Source organism: Penicillium pulvis (genome assembly GCF_028828015.1).
Source record: "Penicillium pulvis strain IBT 33274 chromosome Unknown contig_1_segment0_segment0, whole genome shotgun sequence".
NCBI classification, from domain to species: Eukaryota; Fungi; Ascomycota; class Eurotiomycetes; order Eurotiales; family Aspergillaceae; genus Penicillium; species Penicillium pulvis.
Genome location: NW_026643074.1, coordinates 1,512,785 through 1,528,131, shown reverse-complemented (window position 1 = coordinate 1,528,131; position 15,347 = coordinate 1,512,785). Strand labels below are relative to the sequence as shown.

Sequence of the window (15,347 nt, the reverse complement as noted above, 5' to 3'; positions counted from 1 at the left end):
CGGTCAGCTTCGCTACAATCAGTCGAGGGTTATGCTTCAGCAAGATGTCCTCCGCCCCCAGGTTGAGCTTTTCAAGCATACCCGGACGAAAAGGATCTATTAAAACGTCGACACTGGGGAATAATCCGGAGAAGTAATGTCCGAATATCTGTGCTTTTGAGATCAATGCGGACAGACGACTTGCCACGAATGAGAACATCGGGGCTGGGAGCGGGACCTAGTTGAACCCGTTCTATTCGCAGTACTTCGGCGCCATTATCTGCCAGGTGAAGACCTGCGAGTGGCCTGGAGCCAGGCCATCCGATCATATTACTCGAACTTTGTCAAGAGATCGCATGGTGAAGTTGAGAATAGGCTCAGCATGAAATGACAATGTTGAACCTGGCTTTTGGAATGTTTGGAAATGGGAATATATGCTTCGATAAGAAATTAATAGGCAGTGGCTATGTCTCTAAGGTAAAGTATCGAGAACATTGGAAGTTTAGGGCGTCGTGGTTCGAAGTCGGTAACTGGGATTATGATCCGAAAGCACGGCACACATGAGAAAGTTCATAAGTTTCAATTCCGAATCTGTGATAGAGCGACCAGCCCATTCTGACAGATTGGGCGACATTTATGCCTAATAATCTCGAAGAGAATCGATAACAAAGAAGAAAACAGAAGCAGAGAGGGGGTTCCTGACTAAAGGTAACAATTCATATCCCGCTCGCAGTAACAGCAGGCCAATTATTGTAGCATAGGCTAGGGCCTCTGAAGCCGAGAACATAAGATCTCGTCATGCAGGATATTATGCACAGGCTCATATGGGGTATCTATGGAAAACGACATGTATAAATAGAATCAGCGTTGTTCAATATATCTGAAGCTATACATCAACATCTAATAACACTTCCGCTGACATTCTTTATTTGTTGAAAATGAGTTGTTGCCCATTGATGAGATTCTCCTCTAAATGGCTCAAAAGCCCCTCACTGAGTGATATTCATCAGGAGTATCGTGGTTCCGACTACTTATGAAATGCTATCTGTCTCATCATAGGGATCATTTGGATCATAAGGGAACTTTCTCACAACGACATCTCCAACATAATCCCACAAGCTAAACTCAGCTGGCGTAAAGTCCAACTCACATTTGTCATCGTGTTGTCCAAAAGTGTGAACAGCTGAAACGTTGCCATCGTCATAATCAATCCTGACCATATTCACCGTTTCCCGACTTGGATCGCCCAGCATATAGTTCAGCGGCATGAACTGCACACCCGAGTGAGCGGTAGTGAATACGGTATTTGGCAAGTCACCTGTGTGCGGAACATGGTGCATGCCGAGATTCAGCCAGACAACCAGATCCTTCTGCACAAGATCCTCGCCGTTGAAGAATTCGTTGAAATTGATTGGTGGGTTCTCCACATCTTGACTGTTCTTGGGGTGAGCGGATCGCGGTTCTGTGTCGTGATGCTGTGTAACTTGGATATCATGGCCAGCCCACTGCCCGGCATTGCGGAGATTGGTCGAATTCTCAACCGTCAGGTGGATGGTTCCTGTCGAAGGCAAGATACGATATCCCCGGTACTCGCCATAAGGGTTAGTCTCATCCATGTTGATCACCTTGACTTGCGTGGCAGAGTTGGCAGCCCAGTTGAATCGGCTTTCATCTTCGCTCTTGACATGGGAACGTGTGAGTTTCATGGTATTGCGAGGAGTATCGGACCACGGAAACGTTTGAGTTGTGGGTACTTGATGAACCAGTTCCATGGTATTGTTCACTCCCAAAATGTCAAAATCGGCTTTGAAATTCAAAACATGGTCATGCATAGACCCAGAGAGAGCCTCGTGCACTTGGTAACCGAAATCTTCATTATGGGCGTAATAGGCCGACTGAATGTATCCAGAGGCTCTTACTTCAACACCGATGGATCCATCCATATAGAAGGAGTAACTGAAAAGTCCCGGTTAGAATCCATGAGAACACATTTGATACGGGGAGGTTTGTCTCACCTGAACATATAGTCGTAGTTGCCGACAGTGGACACTGAGCGGACGGTGAAGTAGATGTTCTTGGTGACAGCAACATAATTGGAGCTGCTATGCCGCTGCATGGGATAATCTGCGTCATATTCAAAAAGACAAATGCTGCTGATATGCGTGTGTGTGGTTTCATCGTCATAAAACGAGCTGTTGAGATAGGTCGCATATGCTGGGCAGTCATAACCCCGTGCCAATTCAAACGCATATGGCCCAAACCCGTAGTATGTATCGAGATACGTAGTCATAGATTGAACAGGATCATTACCTGAAAATTGTTAGTGAAAGGAGAGTGAATCCAAGACAGCTAGCGCAAGGAAGCTTACCCGCATAGTGGGCCATGGCCTCTTGCAAACCCATTTCATACAAAACTCGTTGACCCTTGTAACGTATATCATGAAGGGCCATTCCAGTATCATGGGAAAAGCTGATGTAAAACGAAAAGTCCATCCATTTGACATACTTTTGTTCCACATCTACTCCAAACCGTGACCCCGAGGGTGCAACCGAAACTGGAGGATAAGATTGATCATGGGGCAATACCTTCCCCTGCTGGTCAGTCTGTGCCCACTTGCCATCTTTATTCTGCCCGAGTCTTTCAAAACCCGGGCTATAGAAAGCCTTCCGGAACTCATCAGTTGTTGCGTAGAATATATTGTTGTATAGCCAACCTAAAACTTTCCATTTCGAGGGGTCTCGGCCAGTCACATCTGAGTGCACGTATAGGCCCAAGGGAAGCAAGGTTGAGTCATCAAAGGCGCTGGTTGGGTCATTCCAGAACTGATCCCATCGTCTAATCCGACCGTCTGACTGGTCCAGGGGGTCTATTCCCCATACATTGATGGTGTCATTATCAAGCCCCATGGATGTTGCATTCCAAAGGCTAAGAGTAATATCAGATACCGAAGTAGAGATCTCTACCAGCCAATCATAGTAAATTAAGCTCGAATCTGCATCAATATTCCGGACTCTTCCTTTAGTTTTGCGAGTGTATGGATACTCGAGAGGCTCCCACTTGGTGGTTCCATTCACAATGGGGAATGGGCCAACCAAGATATCGGCAAAGTACGGATCAACGGTGGATCGATGATCAATTACCACGTGGGCATATCGGGGAGGTGCTTTGGCACCATGATCGATAAAGTCGAGCGAGTTCGTTTTGTTCGGCTGCATGAGCTCAACAAGTTCACTGTCGACAGTTAGCCGAAATTAATCGAAATTTTGGGATACATGCTCTATGGCATACATTGAATTGTCCCAGTCGCCTGCTAACGAAGTGACGGTCAAATTCAGATCCGATTGATCAAACAACCATATCAGAAGACTTGCAGCTTCGGTATCCGTGAGGCCGGCCCAGATGTTCTCTCGTGGTGCATGAATTTTGGTGTAGTTTGATTCAATGCAAGATGTAGCCCCAGCAGCGCTGCGTCTATGATTTAGATCGCGATTATTCAGAGTCCTAGCCAGCCCGTTGGAGAGATCGCGTCTGCTGTCATGTTGCTGTTTTGGTGATGGCCGTTTTAGATCACCATGGAATCTACCAACAGCCGGATTGACCAACAAGACCAATCCAAGTGCTATGGCAAGATACCAAGAACTAGAAAACATGCTTGGTATGATAAAATGAATCCCAATGTCTGTCATTCTGATAAAGGCAATATTGTCCGTCTTTGTCTAAGGCTTTATATTTGCCTGCTTCCAATCCTTCCTCTTGGCACAAGGCATTTTGCCATAGTGTAAGATATGAATGTCACCATTTGAGGCTACAAACACCGATGGCGTCGTGCGATAATTGGTGGAAAGCACAGCCTCGCAAATATCTATTATACCTAGCAAGGATCATTGACAATTAATCTCGCGTGGACCTTCTGCCTCAAGATGCCATTGTCGCTCAACGCACATCTTCGGTTTGGCAGTTGACGAATGTTCTATCTACTGATAGCGAGCCCGGTACTTCTTTCTTATTGGATACATCCTTAACCGGGCCCGACCCCTCTCCTGGGCACGCTAGCCGTATCACTACCACCTAAGTTCCCGGGGTATACCGGGATCTTATCAGTGAAATCTTTATCTCTCATGTGTTATCCAGTCAGATTATCTTCTGCTTCAGTATGTAAATATATGTCTCCGCATTGACTTGCTCGTTTCGGTAAAGTCCCTTGGTCTCAGTCAGGTAGATCGTTAGGGTGGCCTTGGAAGTCATTGGCTCAAATATTCAAAGCTGAGATCTATGCGACGGTCACATATAGGATTTATCTAGTAGAGTCTCAAACCAGAATGTGTAGCCGCAATGTAACTAGCATTCAACTTACACCATCTTTCCTTCTCCAAGCCACTAGGTTCTCCATTCTTGTCTGCCGCTGCTCCTAGTGGATGAACCTGGCCGTGGTCTCTATGCCGCAGATACCCCACATGCCTCAAGCCTTTTCTCCTTGTTAGCTAGTCATTGCTGTGGTAATGTAGGCGCTTATTCCGACAGAAGCACGAATATGTCCGTACTCTAAACTCCACGTAGTAATTACTGACTAGAATAAGGGCGACTGAATCGGTTCTAACTGCCAATATCTTGATTTCGGACAGCAATAATACGTCCACGGGCTACAGGGCCTGTGGAAACGGGCATTGCCACGTCATGCACCATATCCTATACTGCGGTATGGGGTGATTCAAGCTGGGCTATTGCAACGGCCTATGGTATACTGCAGGCCATATAGGCTGGACCCCCGGCTGTTGGTAGTGACTTTTTAGAGCTGTGCCAGACTACGAGTACTGTGTCACAGGTTGGTCGTATATTGAAAAGATATCCTAAGCTCCATCGATAAATGTGATAGAAGAAGCGGACCAAGCTTGTCCTGAGTCAACATGGCTCGAAGTTTCGCACCGGCATACAGCCCTCATTTGGCGCAATAATGATGTCGAATTTCGAGTGCTCTATAATCCCGAAATTCTCATTAACCAATTGCTCTCTTTCGGCCATGACGCTCGTTATCCCAAAAGAGAGCTAAGAAATTAGTAGGACATAGCGCGATACTTAGCTTAAACGAGAAATCGTGGGAGGATGACGATAGATGACTTGCGGCCACAGGTAACCTGTAAGCAATGAATACAATATAGGATAAAGCCGGTTAGCCGAAACTCTCGTCTACCCGACTTCCGATCCGATTCCATTATCCGGCTCATCCTGTACATCAAACCATTGCATATCAAAGCACATTCACATAAGCCATCGACCTGAGATAATCACCCAGGGGGAAAGATAAACTAATTCTATGTTCTTACCTAGGCGCCATCGGGAGCTCATGAAGTCTCTTTATGGAAATTATCTCCCTTACGAAGTGCAACATGGATACCCCGTCCTTGTAGATAGAGAAGCGTTGGGTTCTGTTATTGAAGCAATAACACCAGATGCATAGAGCTATCATGATGTTGTTAGGTCAATGGCCTATGTGAATATGCTTGATATGCAATGGTTTGATGTACAAGGCGACGAGGACAATAGAACAGGATGGGAAGTCGGGTTGGACAAGGGTTTCGGCTTCCAAGCTGTATCCTAGATTATATTCTTTACTTCAGAGTTCACTGTGGGTTCAATGCATTTATCGTGAACCTCCCACGATTTCCCGGCCATATATTTGCCACATCATCTGGCTATACAGCATAGCATGGTTATCAATTCCAGCAGCTCCTTTTTTCAAAGCGACTATTATCTGTTGACATCCTTCTGTTATATCTCAAGCTTTCTGATATATGAAAAGTGTCATCGCGTGAAAAACAATTCATTGACTTGTCAGTGTCGCAAGAGAAGATTGACAATTCGAGTACTTCTCGAATCATTAGTGGACCCTGAGTTCGTATTATGGGAAATCAAAATATTCTCCAACGCGCAGTTCATATTTCATATCAAATATTTGAAGCAGTGCATAAGTGGGAGAACTATATTCAACGCGTCTTTATCAAGTTGAAACTGAAAATGTGAAAACAATACAAACCAGCAAGCTTTAGGTACCAAAACGACATGAAAACACAATTAAGCTTTGCACCACGTGCACAGACCATAATTAAGCCCACAAAGCCCAAGACCTCTTTACAGCTCGGCCGTAGCATTTCATCTCTTTCAACTTGGAATGAGCCATCTCTCGGATATCAAGATCTCGCTCTTTACCGTAGGTGGAAGTTCATTGCTTCGCTAATGAAGAGCTGTAGTCAGTGCTACTAGATGGGCCGCTCCACATCTCATGGGGCAAGCTGAAGAAGCAAAATGCCACTGGTCCTAATGGCGCTGCATTGAAACCTAAATCACACCGGGTCAGTCGCGTGGGAGTCAAATCCATTGGACTAAGATTTTGAGATCTTATGCCAAGACTAGGACTTGACAGGAGTCACGGTTCTCCAGGTCCGGTCGGCTCAGGCTCTGGATTTTTAGATCCGCGATTCCACAAACGGGCTCCCGAAACCGACCCCGCAGGTCCTCCAAGCATTGAAAACTAGGGAAACTCCCTGACCTGCATATCTTATGCAGTTTTAGTCCTTATTATCAAGTATTCGTCTTACATTTCTACACAGAAAGAACAAATAGAAGTGAAGCAGATTAAGCATATTTTACCTCAATATAATGGCATCTAAGTAAAGTTCTATCTTTTCTATAGATTTTGCAATGTATATACATCTTCATCTCTTCGTATAACCTTCAGAGCCCGCCCAGATGTACGCCTTCGCGTACAGCTATTTTCTGGAAGAGGTATCCCCTATTCCTATCTTGCTGAATAAGCGGCGTCTGGGTAACTACTAGGTAGGGCTGCTGCTTTTGGTTCGATTCTTGGTCTTTTACCAAGGACACTCTCGTTGGCTAGTTGATTCGGCTCAGATGTTGTATCAGGGTAGGCCTCTTCTTCCTCATTATCAATAACCAGATCGAACACCCCCTCTTTTTTCTCTTAGTCTCATTCTCTTCCTGGCATGCATTTCTTTTGTAGGCTAAATTCTCCAATTCAATATGAAAGCGTGTTGTACACAACATCATACGATCTTAGATGGGGTTGGGCTTCAGAGATCTCGGGTTAATTCAGATATTAATAGCACTATTAAACGACCGCTCGACATCAGCACCGGATGTAGGAGTAGGAAGACCATCTCTTGCGAGGCTTGCAGATAGATCTCATATATAATTTGAGAGGTCCGGTATCCCCCGCTCTCCGCCCATAAAACTAAGGGTCCGTGGGCCGTCAAAAGGCCCACTTGCGAGGATAGGAAGTTCATTTTGATGGTCGTTCTAGAACACAGCATGTTAATCAAACGAGTGTCTATTGGGAAGGTTACTATATAATAAGGATGAGAGACAACGTCCATATACTACTAACTAGATAACGCCTAGGCTCATCATCAACGCTCGTCTTAGACTGGCTAGATTAGCCGGTCGGACCATTGACTCTAGATTACAGACCTATGCTACGTAAGGTACACTACCACGCATAGGGTAGGCTAGAATTTGGCAGGACCCGACCCGTGGGTAGACTTTTATTACGCCCTGCCGAGGCCGAAGGTGACCAGCCTTTGTAAATAGACCAGCACTAATGCCTGTTGTTCTTTTGCTCGTCTCTCCATCACATCATTACTAGCATATTGTTTGTTCGTTCTTCCTGTATGCGCAAGCTGTATAACCTTGCGCTTCCCTTCTTTCTTGCCCCTGATCTTCTAATAGCAGCAGGTGCTGACAGTATGAACGACAATGTGAGGCCCACCTAAGGTCCGTGGGTAGTCCATGAACAGAGGCCAATGCCCTTACTCAGGTCCTATGCTGAAGTCTGGGACATCGGGCAATGTGAGAAGATAATCCGCGCTGATCCGGTTTTCAATAAGGGTGCACACGGCGTTACCTCGTAAGGATTCCTCTTTTTCGGCCGGGAAACTTTATCGTTTCTTTCGATGATATATATATATATATTCGATGAGGAATGTTGCTAGAACTGTGCAACTCAATATCACCATCATTAACAGCAGCAAGCTGCACTCAAAGGGCTGTGGTGGCGGCTTACTAAGACCACGTCATTAAAAGCGTTTCAGACGTTACCCAGGCCACAATTCTTCCATCAATTGGACTGGAAATTCTAATTCGAATACCACCGATGCATCTTTTTCCGTCCTGGCTTAGTAAAGCTGAGCTTATGACTAGGCCGCCGAGATTGGCTTTGCGTCTTGATTTTTTCTCATCCCAAGATACTGCTCCCCTTAGCAGATAATGGCGCGGGCGGGGTCGAGATCGAAGCGAAGTATATCTTGGCCCCCACGCCCTAGCAGGTGGCCTGTGCGGATAGGAGCGAATAAGGATACCTCCGACCAGCATAAAGAGGAACTGCTTTAATATACTTGCTGCATGGACCCTGGAATTACTAATTTGCTGTCGGGAAATGGAACTTCAAGCGTCTCAGCTACAAACTTCATGCGCAGAAGTGGCAAGTTGGAGCGAACTAAGGTTTATGCGGCTGATGGCCATCACGCAGCTCTCCAAGCCAGCGCTTGAGCCTCTCCGAGTCTCAGTACAATGTGGATCTGACGCAGGCGCATCCAGATAGTAGGGAATACGAAAGACCGGGAGGTAAATAATCTTCTGTTTCTTACCGACTTCGCTGCCCACATAATTGGAAGCCATAGACATTGCCCACGCATTAACATGCAATTTCGTGATTTACCTACAAGGATCTCCTGCTGACTAACACTTCATTAATTTGCGTTGCTTGCTTCTCTTCTCAATTCTCTGTCTACCTTATATATTCCTTGATCGGCAAGTGAGCCATTGATTCTTTCTTTCTGCTTCCCTTTGTCGCGATCAATATCTTTGATTATGGCTCCCAACGAATGTCGCTCCCACAAGTCCAAATCTTGGGCCGACGGTCCTTGGCCCCTGATCGAAACCCCCTCAAAGACACAAGACACTGTAGGGCCTCTTAATTCCATCGTCTGTCTTTCTCTCTTTTTGCACACCTGCTAAAAAACATGGCAATAGTCTAAGCATGCGTCAATCTACATCGCTAATGAAATGGCTTTTGCACACAATGCAATGCTTCGGGGATTAAATTCACTTTACCTTCAAGTAGATTTGTCTGATCCGAAAGACATCTCTGACTTCTTGTTCTTTCTTCGCAGCTGGGCTGGGTGGGTGTCCCACCACCATGTCCTGGAGGAAGAGCGCATGTTTCCGCAGTTTGAGGAGGCAATGAAGCAGCCCAACTTTCTACAAGGGAATGTCGAGGAGCATCATATTTTTCAACCAGTTCTTAAAAAGCTGCTTGCGTATGCGGATATTAAGCCTGAGGAATACCAAGCCTCAACTGTACGTAGCTTGATTGAGGAGATGGCGCCTAGCTTTCGTGAGCATCTAGCCCACGAAATCACCAGCCTATTGTCGATGGCACCCTATGATAGCCAAGCTTTACTCAAAGTCTACAAGGGTTGCGAGGCTGAAGCAAGCAGACAAGACAAAGTAAGCTTTTTTTGTTTTCTCTTTTCCTGTTATTTTCTTTTGTTCTTGTTCAGCCGTTGCTCATGTTCCCTCCACCAATCTACGAAAACGTTTCTCGAATTTGCTAATGATAAATATGATTTAGTTTGTGGTTCCGCCTATGGTTCTTGGACTGCGTGATATCACCTTCGAGGGGGGCAACCAATGGCCGGCATTGCCACCGCTGTCTACCTACCTAATTCATTACTTGCTTGCACGCAAACATGCTGGTTCTTGGAGATTCTTGCCATCTGATGCATGGGGCAACCCTCGCCAGTTGAAGTTTGCGACCTCTAGAGTAGAGTTAATCTCTGTGGCACGGGATTGAGACCGCTTAAGGACCCGAAATGTTTTTTATTACATCTAAAATTACAATCCATGTGACCTTCACTAGCTGAACGTCTGCGCATCCATAAACCCCCCCAAGGTTATCATCATTGGATTTTTCATTTTAATAATCCTCCCTGGCCAAGAAATGAAAACATAATTCGAAATGCCAGAAACATAATCTACGACAGTGGCCCAAGCTGCATAGAGCACAGATTCACCATAGCCCAATCAAGCCTCTATGTTGGCAAGCCACGTGCTCCGGAATTATGCCGCTTAACTCCGAATCTCCACATATGACTTGATCTCACACGCACCGTCCGGAACAGCACAACCTAGACATCATGGAGAAAGCATTCTTTTTCGTCAATGGAATCGCGAATGATGAGAAATCCAAGAAGCTCATGCGTCGGCATGTAATGAGGGGCAAAAATGCTGGAAAGAAAATTCACCGTCGCTCAAGGTTGGATTTACAAGTCACTCAGAACCAACCAAATGTTTCTGACGGTTCTTCACGTAACTGCGCTGAAGGTAACCAATTTGACCACGCAAAATACGCGAATTGGAGCTACCTGTCTCCCGATAGGCTGTCAATTCAGTTTGGAACTACATTCCTCACTTTTTCACTTCCTGTGGAAATCACACCATACTCGCTCGAGATTATCAACAAATGTGAGATACTCAGACCAAACAGCCCATTGGATCTCTTTTGACAATATCCAAGTCTTCATGTATACTGCAGATAGAATATACCCAGTCAAACTTGGAGTCTCGTTGCATGATGCTAAATTCATGTGGTTGCGGTATTTATTTGAAAGCGAGGCCAGTGAGTTCACAAGTGCCCCACAGAAGTTTATCTTTCATGGAATTCTTTCTAATCAGTCGCGTAGCCTACCAGTGCCAGCTCGCGATGATGCAGGCAAGCAACGAAATATTTCACTGCAATGGCGAAAGCTCTACAAAGGCGATGTATCACCTGTCTCAGACGTTCGCTCAAGTCAACAAACGACTTCAAGGTGACGATGCTTTATCAGATTCGACTATAGCAATTGTTATGACGCTAGTTAACCAAGAACAAATACGACAGCACTTGTCTGCGGCTATGGTTCATGTTAAGGGACTTGAAAAGATGATTGAGCTTCGCGGAGGACTGAGTCAACTTGAAGGCAATGTTCCACTTGTGTTAAAAATTTGCAAGTAAGTCAATGAGTATCGACCACTTTTCAACACGGGCATCTAATATCGTGCCTTTTCAGGACCGACATAATTTTTGCCTTACAACAAGGAGGGTCGACATCCTTCTTTCGTGACCACATATATGATGTTCGAAAAAGCCTGCGGGCGCAAGATTTACCTTTTGATCAAGATCCAAATGTCCGACCTTCCCCGCTCGAGAATATCGACCCATACCTTCAGGACATCCTTTCAGACGCTATGAGCGTTTGCTCGCTGTTCAATGAGATTGGCAGCAAATCGTTCAACTACATCGTTTTTCTCGAAGTCTTGATATCGCTTTGCTGCCGCCTGTTAAAGTTTCGTTCCTTACATGACGCCAACACTCTGCTTGACAGCCAGTCTGCACATCATATTGGGCTGATCACTTTTATGATGACCCTCTTCCTACAGAATGACCGCTGCCGGTTGATCAACTACAGTTTGGTTCCTGTTTGTCTCAAGAGTGCTCTTCGGGACGATCTTTATGAGCAAAACATCGAGCTTTCCTTTTGGCTTACGGTCATTGGTGGTATATGGATTTCCGATGAGCCCGAAAATGAATGGATTGCTTCTAAGCTAAAAATGGGAGCCCAACGGCTCGGTCTTACTTGCTGGGAGGATGCACAAGAGATCGTTTACAAATATCCATGGATAAACGGTCTACATGATCAGCCAGGCCGTATAATTTGGGAACGGGCAAATCAAATTCACTAATTCATCATGTAACATCAAATACATTTGGATTGGATTATAATCAAATTGTCCAATGTAGTAACAGCGTATGGACAAGAGAGTGATGGCCAACTGCAAAGGAGACTATGCTCGTTCACCAAGAAAAGCTCTGCCCAACCAACTTCTCGGAAACTTCCCATAGCTTTTCTGCCTCTTCACTCGAAACTGCAAGAAGTGCAGCTTTGCCACTAATATGGCAATTATCTAGAAAGGCCCCCCAATTCTCGCTACCATCCTTAGTCTCCCCGACGCTATATCCCAGCTTTGGGTCCAATGCCGCAACAAGACTAGTCGAGGCTCCTGCGCCCAATGTCTTATAAGACCAGGCCCCACTTTCAAACATATCCTTAATAGCTTGGAATGTCTCAGGGGGAAAGTTCCTTGCAAGTTCGGTGGAGATGATGCCTGGGTGAACTGCAAGAGATACGATTCCGTACTTCTCATATAAACGCTTGTTTGCACCAATACCAAAGAGCACGTTTGCCACCTTACTCCGATTGTAGCCATCCAACGGGATATACGACTTCTCTCCGATGTCCGTATATCCCCAAGCCTTCATGATGTCTTCCCTGGGTTGCTCTTCCTCTGGAAGCTCATTGTTCTGCTTGTCGAAGTTCATGTCGCTCCAACGAATGTTTGACACCTGGGGTGATCCAGAGCTCACATTCACCACTCGCGTGGCACCCTTCGCACTATGCTTGGAGGCCTCGATGATCTTCGGCATGATCAAACATGTAAAGAGCCAGTGTCCAATATGATTTGTTGCGAAATGCATCTCGACTCCATCTTCGGTCAGGGTCCGCTCTTGTACGCCCATGACACCAGCGCTGTTGATAACAATATCGATCGTGGAGACATCCTCCCATGCGAGAACCTCAGCAGCGGCTTTGCGGACGGACTCCTGGCTGGAAAGGTCCATCTGCAAAGCCCGGTATTTCACGTCAGGGAACTCAGCCTTGAGAGCATCGATGCATTCCTGAACTTTGGAAGGGGTGCGACCGGCAACAATCAAGTACGAGGGAGACTGCGATGCCTGTGGATGTTTAGTTCATTTCAGACGAGGAGGTTGCGGGGTCCTTACAAGAGCTTGGGCGGTAGAGAACCCAATTCCAGCAATGTTAACGCCAGTGATGAGAATGGACTTGCCACGAATGTTGGAAGAAAATGCCTCTGCGACTTCGCGGCCTTCCGTATTCTCGTTAAATGTAGAATATGTTGTAGTGGCCATGTTGTCCGTAGAAGGTTGGGCGAAGAGTATTGGAAGAAGATTCAAAGCGTATTTGGAGACTGATGATGTGAATAAGGATGTCAAATTCAGATATTGTGGGCAAGAAGCTCAGCCTATTTATAATTGTTCAAAGGCCACTGCTCTGGCACCGATGCTTCCCCATGACATCCTCTATAGCTCTGGAGCCAATGAGAGATTTGCTACCTAATCGGGGAAGGCGCAACAATCAGTGGAGTCGTTCCTCAAGTCCAGCCAATAGGAGATTCACTTCCCTTTTGGGTTGTGGGTCAACCTATCATATCATCGCGTCCAAGACTCAACTTGTGTTTCGTTCCCCTTATTTAGAGCTTGGTTGGAAGTTTGGTACGGAGATAATCTTGTAGTACCCGGAAACTAACACGGAGGTTTCATTAACTCCGAGTCACAAATGTAAGATACAGCCCGCATGGCCAGATGTAACACAAGTTTACAAAAATCAATTGTCGTGCCCAAGTGGCTCTCCATCAATCCATCCCTGCCATTTAACACCCCCGCTCTATCTGATTTCTGATACAAGCAAAGTTCGATCCTCACCTACTTGGTTCCACCATCTCCACCATCTCGTCTGTTCCCTTGTCATGACTACCAGCCTCCAAATCCAAACTCTTCGCCGGCGTCAAGTCCTCCACACCAGCAACAGCAGTCTCAAAGCGACGACCACGCTTCTCAGGTCCGACAGCGGTTGTGAACATGATACCCAAAGCAATAATGGCAGTAGCAATACCCATAACAGGCCCATAAGCCGAGGCACGAGCACCTGACGCAGTGGTAACCCAGGTCGACTCCGCAATAGCGTTGACAATCTGCGCAGACGGGGAGCTAATCATATTACCAAGTTGATATGTGAGGCCAGGGAAAGAGGAACGGAATGCTGGGGGAGACAATTCGTTCAGATGAATCGGGATAACACCCCATGCTCCCTGTATAAAGAACTGGATGAAGAATCCAGTTGCACTCAAGGCGCGCTCGCCTTCTGGGAGGATCCAAGCCGGGATCATAAGTGCAGATAGAAGGGCTGCGACGATGATAGCGCGTCTGCGGCCGACGAATTGCGATAGGTAACCAATGATCGTACCGCCTACGCATGCTCCAGTTTTCATTAGGATCGAGGCTCTCGAGGCACCGGAGTTGTCGAGCTCTTTTTGGGTGAGCATGAAGGTTGTATAGGAGTCTTGGGAGGTATGGGAGTAGAAATTGAACTGTGAGTATCTCGGTCAGCTTTCAATGAGCGCATAGTATGAAATCGGGTAGGTACTAGTTGCAACTTACCCAAGTCATGAGGATAACACAGTAAACACACATGCGCCACTCCTTGCCGAGCATTGATCGTGTCTCATTCCAGAACTCAGCGGCGCTTGTCTTTCGCTTGCCGGCCTTCTTGGCCTCAAGGAACTGCTTTGACTCTGGGAAAGCAATGCGCAAAAGACCAATTCCAATAGAGATACCGGCTAAAGAGATCAATCAGTATATTTGCTTTAGACTGCTTCCAATTTCACTTACCAGCAATCCAGAAAACCGTCTTCCAGCTGTCCGTTGACCCACCAACACCAAGATTGGCACAGGCTGCGAAAACATATCCCATGGAATACCCTTGCTGCAGGATTCCAGACATAAGGCCACGCGCATTGACACTAAGTAAACATTAAGCCAATTTTGCATCTCTATTGAGAGACTGGGTACTCACGGGCAGTGCTCCAAAGCCATAGCAATGGCATTCCCATACACACCTCCCATGAAAAGACCGAAGAGACTGCGTACCGCCAAGAATTGCTGGAAGGTATGGCTGTAAATGGTAGCAATCTGCAAGAGCCCAAGCACAAGCATATTTACTACCATTGGCCACTTGCGACCATATCTGTCTCCAGCGAGCCCAAACAGAGCAGCACCAACACTTCGAAGAAGTAGGGTAAGAGTAATCGCAGTAGTGACATCAGTCTTGGATCGATCGTAATAATCAGAGAGCTTCTTCGTCTGGATTGAAAGCGCATGGAAGTCAAACGCATCCGCAGTCCATGCTGCTAGTCCAACCAAAAAGAAGAGCCAATCACGAGCCGAGAGCTGGGCCATGAGACCAATTGGGTTCTTGAGGGGCTCAGGAGACTGCCATTCTGCGTGCGATTCGCCGTACTCGTTAATGACTTCTACGCGCTGCTTCCAGATAAAAAGGTCCTTGAAAGATTGTGTAGCGGTAGGCAGGAAGCCCTTGGCAATGGGATCGGCTCGTTCGTTCGAAGACATCGAAAAGAAGATACAGACGCGATGAGCTGAAGGCGATTCTGTATCCTTCCCG

At 46.3% G+C, this 15,347-nt stretch overlaps 5 protein-coding genes across 5 annotated transcripts; 2 read left to right on the top strand and 3 right to left on the bottom strand.

Annotated features, from left to right (window-relative positions):
• Positions 1 to 1,010: 1,010 nt before the first annotated feature.
• Positions 1,011 to 3,629, bottom strand: N7503_003527 (membrane copper amine oxidase; the record flags this gene model as incomplete). The annotated part of the gene is made up of 4 exons (XM_057063074.1): positions 1,011 to 1,935; positions 1,995 to 2,289; positions 2,348 to 3,210; positions 3,268 to 3,629. The coding sequence occupies 4 exons, from the start codon at positions 3,627 to 3,629 to the stop codon at positions 1,011 to 1,013; spliced, it is 2,445 nt and encodes an 814-aa protein (XP_056923989.1).
• Positions 3,630 to 8,859: 5,230 nt separating this feature from the next.
• Positions 8,860 to 9,844, top strand: N7503_003526 (hemerythrin domain-containing protein; the record flags this gene model as incomplete). The annotated part of the gene is made up of 3 exons (XM_057063073.1): positions 8,860 to 8,952; positions 9,022 to 9,498; positions 9,623 to 9,844. The coding sequence occupies 3 exons, from the start codon at positions 8,860 to 8,862 to the stop codon at positions 9,842 to 9,844; spliced, it is 792 nt and encodes a 263-aa protein (XP_056923988.1).
• Positions 9,845 to 10,187: 343 nt separating this feature from the next.
• On the top strand, positions 10,188 to 11,772 carry N7503_003525 (uncharacterized protein; the record flags this gene model as incomplete). The annotated part of the gene is made up of 4 exons (XM_057063072.1): positions 10,188 to 10,515; positions 10,568 to 10,669; positions 10,734 to 11,040; positions 11,100 to 11,772. The coding sequence occupies 4 exons, from the start codon at positions 10,188 to 10,190 to the stop codon at positions 11,770 to 11,772; spliced, it is 1,410 nt and encodes a 469-aa protein (XP_056923987.1).
• A 112-nt stretch (positions 11,773 to 11,884) lies between these two features.
• N7503_003524 (uncharacterized protein) lies at positions 11,885 to 13,018 on the bottom strand (the record flags this gene model as incomplete). Its single annotated transcript, XM_057063071.1, has 2 exons — positions 11,885 to 12,814; positions 12,872 to 13,018. The coding sequence occupies 2 exons, from the start codon at positions 13,016 to 13,018 to the stop codon at positions 11,885 to 11,887; spliced, it is 1,077 nt and encodes a 358-aa protein (XP_056923986.1).
• Positions 13,019 to 13,587: 569 nt separating this feature from the next.
• Positions 13,588 to 15,295, bottom strand: N7503_003523 (carboxylic acid transport protein; the record flags this gene model as incomplete). Its single annotated transcript, XM_057063070.1, has 4 exons — positions 13,588 to 14,256; positions 14,327 to 14,505; positions 14,558 to 14,688; positions 14,742 to 15,295. The coding sequence occupies 4 exons, from the start codon at positions 15,293 to 15,295 to the stop codon at positions 13,588 to 13,590; spliced, it is 1,533 nt and encodes a 510-aa protein (XP_056923985.1).
• Positions 15,296 to 15,347: the final 52 nt, after the last annotated feature.